The sequence below is a fragment of the Oncorhynchus keta genome, chromosome 35 (genome assembly GCF_023373465.1).
Source record: "Oncorhynchus keta strain PuntledgeMale-10-30-2019 chromosome 35, Oket_V2, whole genome shotgun sequence".
NCBI lineage: Eukaryota > Metazoa > Chordata > Actinopteri > Salmoniformes > Salmonidae > Oncorhynchus > Oncorhynchus keta.
Genome location: NC_068455.1, coordinates 26,824,682 through 26,830,942, shown reverse-complemented (window position 1 = coordinate 26,830,942; position 6,261 = coordinate 26,824,682). Strand labels below are relative to the sequence as shown.

At 40.8% G+C, this 6,261-nt stretch overlaps 1 protein-coding gene across 2 annotated transcripts; it reads right to left on the bottom strand.

Moving 5' to 3' along the window:
- Positions 1 to 613: 613 nt before the first annotated feature.
- LOC118369228 (protein LBH-like) lies at positions 614 to 3,934 on the bottom strand. 2 transcript variants are annotated; one of them, XM_035753690.2, is made up of 5 exons: positions 3,796 to 3,934; positions 2,493 to 2,593; positions 1,979 to 2,069; positions 1,484 to 1,682; positions 614 to 1,347 (listed from the first exon to the last, which is right to left on the bottom strand). In XM_035753690.2, exons 3-5 carry the CDS (start codon positions 2,066 to 2,068, stop codon positions 1,274 to 1,276), a joined length of 363 nt encoding a protein of 120 aa, XP_035609583.1. In that variant the 5' UTR covers position 2,069; positions 2,493 to 2,593; positions 3,796 to 3,934; the 3' UTR covers positions 614 to 1,273. The 2 variants fall into 2 exon arrangements, with proteins under 2 accessions (XP_035609583.1, XP_035609582.1); XM_035753689.2 differs by lacking the exon at positions 2,493 to 2,593.
- Between the last annotated feature and the right edge of the window lie 2,327 nt (positions 3,935 to 6,261).

The following is a 6,261-nucleotide window of genomic DNA, read 5'->3' as shown; positions in this document are numbered from 1 at the left end:
CTACTTGATGGCACAATGTGCTATTGTGAGCAAAGAGAAAAATTATGTCTGGTGTTTATGTTGAAATAGTTATAATAATAATCAAGGAGTAACATACTAAATCACTAGAGTCCTGCTGCAGTAGTACGGTACCTTATGGTATATTTTTGATACATCATTGTGCGTCTTCATCAAATTTGAAGACCCATTTAACCTCTAAATAGTGCACAGTATTGACATTCCATTAAAATAATAGACATTTGAAAAAAATATTCTACACCATATATATTTTTTCTCTTTCACTCCTTTTCTCTCCAATGCTGCCCTTTTGTTTTTCCAGAGGTGAGCATGTTTGCTGTGCCAAAGGGCTCTTAACAAGGCTGTCAGTTGAAAGGTCACATCCAAAAAGGAAGGAGAGATAGAAAAATAAGATTGAGTCCCTGCCACTCATGTCTGCATCTAGATGAAGACACTGAATCTGACCTATACCAGGAAACCAGATCCAAGAGAGCCATCAGACATGGGGATTGTGGATGGTGGGGAGTGGATCGACATGAAAGGGGTGAGAGAGAGAGGGGGAGAATAGTATAAAGGCACAGGCTGACAAATTCAACAACAAAAGGTTTGGTAAGCCTAAAGACTTTATTGTCTGTGCAATAACTGGGGCTTCAATCTCAGCACTCACATATTGACTGTTTATAAAAACTGCAGATGAGAAAAATGCAGTTGCGGTACATACACAGCATTTTTACTCCCATTGATTGTAACAACTAAGACTATCTCTGGATGTTAGCTGTTGATTTTTATGGTAGAACAAGTTGAAAGAACTCACGTACACAATCAGAATCATAGTTTTTCACGAGACAGGAATACCCACAGTTGTCACCACTTTATCTAGCTTACATTCTACTTGGAGTATACATGCTGGACACAGCTTTGAATACTGCTGTTCAAAAACACCTCAGTTCTTACAAAGTACTCCACATTTTTGCACAAGGTATCAAAATATCTACAATTAGAGGACAACAAAATTATTCAGTGCTGCGTAGCTGTGATCTAGTCTGCATGTATATGAAACTGCACAAGCAAGCTATTTAAGACAGCTTTAACAGACTGCTGTACAGCCTGAAACGTCAGAATGAACTCATTGGTTTTCTTGCAGTGCGCAGAGTGAGGGTAACGACCCTCCAAGTCCCTCCTCCACTCTCCTCAGTGCCCCTGCCCACCTGTCTATCTTTCTTACTCTGGACACATTTACAGTGAGAGCAGCTGTGGAGGTGGATGGATGATCTTCTCAGTTAGATTCCTCTACTACGGCCCCATACACCACTTCACTGCTGTCCTGCACCCCGTGATTCAGATCTTCATCTGGGAGACACATAGAGAGAGTTGTCACAATCAGATAGGGAAAGAGTCTCTCTCTCTCTCTCTCTCTCTCTCTCACACACACACACACACACACTTTACATTGAGGTAATCAGAATATCATGCCAGGTTATCCTACCTGCGGCCTGGTCCTGTGTGGTCTGAAGAGGAGTGTGTTTGTGGGGCTGCATCCCGCCTGGGGCCTCTACAGAGTTGAGATCCATAGGGGGCCAGCGGAGCTCCCCGCTTTCCACATTGCCCCCATCAGAGGGCTCCACCACAATAGAGGGAAGTCTCTTGGACAGCTTGGGATTCCGCTCATGGGTATCTGGGAAAATCTGGACACAAGAAGTAGGGTCGATTGACTCTTTATTAGGGTGTTTTACTCTTTCTTACAGGGATTTGAAGTTCAAATCTGAGATCCTTGCAATGAGAGCTCATACAACATTTTACAAGAAAGATCCAAAATTAAAGGCACATTCATAATTAGTAGGCTGTCAATTAAACTCTTGGTTGAGTGACTGGTGGATGGATGGATGGATGGATGGATGGATGGATGGATGGATGGATGGATGGATGGATGGATGGATGGATGGATGGATGGATGGATGGATTGAGGCAACAGTAGACTCACCTGAAAGGATATGCCCTGATCCCCTGATGCTGCTCCAGCTACACTGAAGTCCTTTATCACAGGTTCCTGTGTGTTCATCACCTCAGTCATCCTATGAACAACAAGGGGACCAAGGCAATACTGCTGTTGTATACCCTTTTATGCAAAGAAACAGATGTGGTTTATTTCTATAATACATTCATAGAGATGTAGGATCTTAATTTGATCACCCTGTTGCAGGAGAGCATTCTTGCAATACACTTGTGTATTTGAGGTTTAAAAAGGCTTCTGAAGTTTGTAATTTCCACTTAGAAATTTCAGACTTGATTTTCCTTTACAAAAATGTATAAACCCCAACAAAAATGTCCATTCTTATAATCCACATAATAATTCACATTTCCTGTTGCTGCAGGATTATTTTCCTGCTGTAGAAAACTGTCTCAAATTAATATCCTACATCTGAATCGCAGTTCTACTCAGAGCTACTCAAGTCAATTGTGATGCTTTTTTAATCTCCCTTCTTGGTAATTCTTACTTCCCTCGCTCACTCAGCTGTTGCTTATTTGATGACAGCTTAGATCAGAGAGTGCAGTAGTGCCAAGCCAGCCTCTGTGGTCCAACGAGACAGCCCTAATGCTGAAAGTGTTTTGACACAGAATCATAGTCACTCTCCAGGGTCCTGTACTTCCAGTCTCACATGCAAATAAGCATACAGAAACCTGGCGCTTCAAGAACAACCTAAACTCAGAAAATATGAAGACAGTGTAGCAGAAACTTGCTGAACTTGTTTTTGTTTTTTTCTTTTTGATGTGAACGTAAGCAGCGTATGAAATGGGAATGACAGTCTGTGGGATTTTCTGAGTATAGCAGTTGGCAAAGTTTGGAAAAAGACAGCTGATTTGGGTGTTTTCAAGTGTGTACTATGTAGTAATTACTGATGATATGAAAGTCTGAATTCAGTCCTTTAAACCTGGATGTGTTTTGTTTTTTCTTCCTTGTGTCGTATTACTATTGTATATTTTCAAGCTAATTGCTCCTTTATTCCTACTCAAAAGCACATATTGTCCCTAGATGGAATTCCTGTGGTCATTTTGTGTCTTGACCCCTCGGCCGTCCTCGCTCCAAGGGAAAGGCTTCTCTTGTTCAATATCAGTTGGGAAGTCATGGTGCAATGTAATTGCGAAAGCTTGGGTACACATTGCTGTGGGTTAAGAGTTTGGTATGTAGTGTTACTCCATATAAACACACCTACCTACTGTAATGATGGCATGACACCAACAGACATCAGGTTAAAATAAAATACCACAGCATGATGTGACTAGGAGGAAAGGTGTGTGAGTGATAAGATGGATGCAGATGGAAAGAATGTCATCAAGGTGCATCCAACTATTCAAACGCAAAGTCTGCATACATTCCAACCCAATAAATTATTTCCCTTGTCAGAGACACAGGTTCAAATACAGTAAGTGTAATCTTTACTATTGTCCTATTTCAGAGCCAAGAAATATTGCTTAGCTGGAGTAACTGCTAAAATGCACTCACCTATATCCAATCCTTTCATATTAGTAAGGATTAAGAAATATGACATAGGAAAGGAGGCAGCTCCTCGTATTAAGACGCACCCATGTCATACCCTGACACAATGTAGTTGCAATGTCCAGCTCTGTCCGAAATGCACACCCATAGACTCAATGCTAAGCTGTAAAACACTACATTTGAACACTCTATTCTCTATCATTATAGGATATTTGTGTTCGTCCTAAGCCATTTGTTGATAAACACAAACTGTTTATAGGCTACTAACTCTAACTGTGCGCACCTTAATCATGAATGTCTACCTGTTTGGAGCGTTTTACGTCCTTCAAAGCAGAGTTGAGGAAGATGTTTTTTTCCGAATCTTTTTTTTTTTTGATAGAGAGAAATCCGAGTGGCAAGTGTCCTTATACACAGTGATATCTGAATGAAGTTTCCCCAGCACGCGAGGACTGGAGTATGCGCACTTGCGCAGTTGGGTGACTCGACTGACACCATTGCCTACTGAAAAACCACAGGTAGGATAGAGACAAGAGAATAATTTATTATTCTGCCAAAAGTATTACCCAAGAGTGTACACTAGGGCAGTTGCGATTTTAACATGTAAATCTTGGTGGGGCAAAAAAATCGAACAAATATTAATGCATGCCAGTAAGGCCACTACACAACACTAAAAAATATATTACTTGTACTATAACGGTGACAAAGGTACTCACAAACTGTTTGGGACTACATAAAGCTGTCCCAACAGCAGAGCTTTTTTTTCAGCACCATGGAGTGAATCCTTACCACTGCTACACCTGGCTATCAGCACACTGCTGCTACTGTTTACTATATGCCACTTAATTCATAATTATATATACAGTGCCTTGCGAAAGTATTTGGCCCCCTTGAACTTTGCGACCGTTTGCCACATTTCAGGCTTCAAACATAAAGATATAAAACTGTATATTTTTGTGAATAATCAACAACAAGTGGGACACAATCATGAAGTGGAACGACATTTATTGGATATTTCAAACTTTTTTAACAAATCAAAAACTGAAAAATTGGGCGTGCAAAATTATTCAGCCCCTTTACTTTCAGTGCAGCAAACTCTCTCCAGAGGTTCAGTGAGGATCTCTGAATGATCCAATGTTGACCTAAATGACTAATGATGATAAATACAATCCACCTGTGTGTAATCAAGTCTCCGTATAAATGCACCTGCACTGTGATAGTCTCAGAGGTCCGTTAAAAGCGCAGAGAGCATCATGAAGAACAAGGAACACACCAGGCAGGTCCGAGATACTGTTGTGAAGAAGTTTAAAGTCGGATTTGGATACAAAAATATTTCCCAAGCTTTAAACATCCCAAGGAACACTGTGCAAGCGATAATATTGAAATGGAAGGAGTATCAGACCACTGCAAATCTACCAAGAACTGGCCGTCCTTCTAAACTTTCAGCTCATACAAGGAGAAGACTGATCAGAGATGCAGCCAAGAGGCCCATGATCACTCTGGATGAACTGCAGAGATCTACAGCTGAGGTGGGAGACTCTGTTTGCCACAAGCCACCTGGGAGACACACCAAACATGTGGAAGAAGGTGCTCTGGTCAGATGAAACCAAAATCGAACTTTTTGGCAACAATGCAAAACGTTATGTTTGGCGTAAAAGCAACACCCTGAACACACCATCCCCACTGTCAAACATGGTGGTGGCAGCATCATGGTTTGGGCCTGCTTTTCTTCAGCAGGGACAGGGAAGATGGTTAAAATTGATGGGAAGATGGATGGAGCCAAATACAGGACCATTCTGGAAGAAAACCTGATGGAGTCTGCAAAAGACCTGAGACTGGGACGGAGATTTGTCTTCCAACAAGACAATGATCTAAAACATAAAGCAAAAACTACAATGGAATGGTTCAAAAATAAACATATCCAGGTGTTAGAATGGCCAAGTCAAAGTCCAGACCTGAATCCAATCGAGAATCTGTGGAAAGAACTGAAAACTGCTGTTCACAAATGCTCTCCATCCAACCTCACTGAGCTCGAGCTGTTTTGCAAGGAGGAATGGGAAAAAATGTCAGTCTCTCGATGTGCAAAACTGATAGAGACATACCCCAAGCGACTTACAGCTGTAATCGCAGCAAAAGGTGGCGCTACAAAGTATTAACTTCAGGGGGCTGAATAATTTTGCACGCCCAATTTTTCAGTTTTTGATTTGTTAAAAAAGTTTGAAATATCCAATAAATGTCGTTCCACTTCATGATTGTGTCCCACTTGTTGTTGATTCTTCACAAAAAAATACAGTTTTATATCTTTATGTTTGAAGCCTGAAATGTGGCAAAAGGTCGCAAAGTTCAAGGGGGCCGAATACTTTCGCAAGGCACTGTACATATCTACCTCAATTACCTCATACCCCTGCACATCGACTTGATACTGGTAACCCTTGTACAGTATATAGCCGAGTTATCGTTGTGTTACTCATTGTGTATCTAATGTTATTACGTGTTTTACTTTTCTATTATTTCTCTTGTTTCTGCATTGTTGGGACAGGCCCGTGCGTAAGCATTTCACTGTTCATCTACACCTGTTGTTTATGAAGCATGTGGCTAATATATTTAACATTTAGAAATGTTTATAATCCCTGCTTGCGCTATGGTTTTTGGAAATGTTTGGAACTTAAGTTTCGTAGGAAAAATAATTTTTGAAACACAAAAGAGTAACTTACAATGCACCATTTTAATGGAATCCTACGGAGGTGTTTTACATTGCACATTTACCTGAA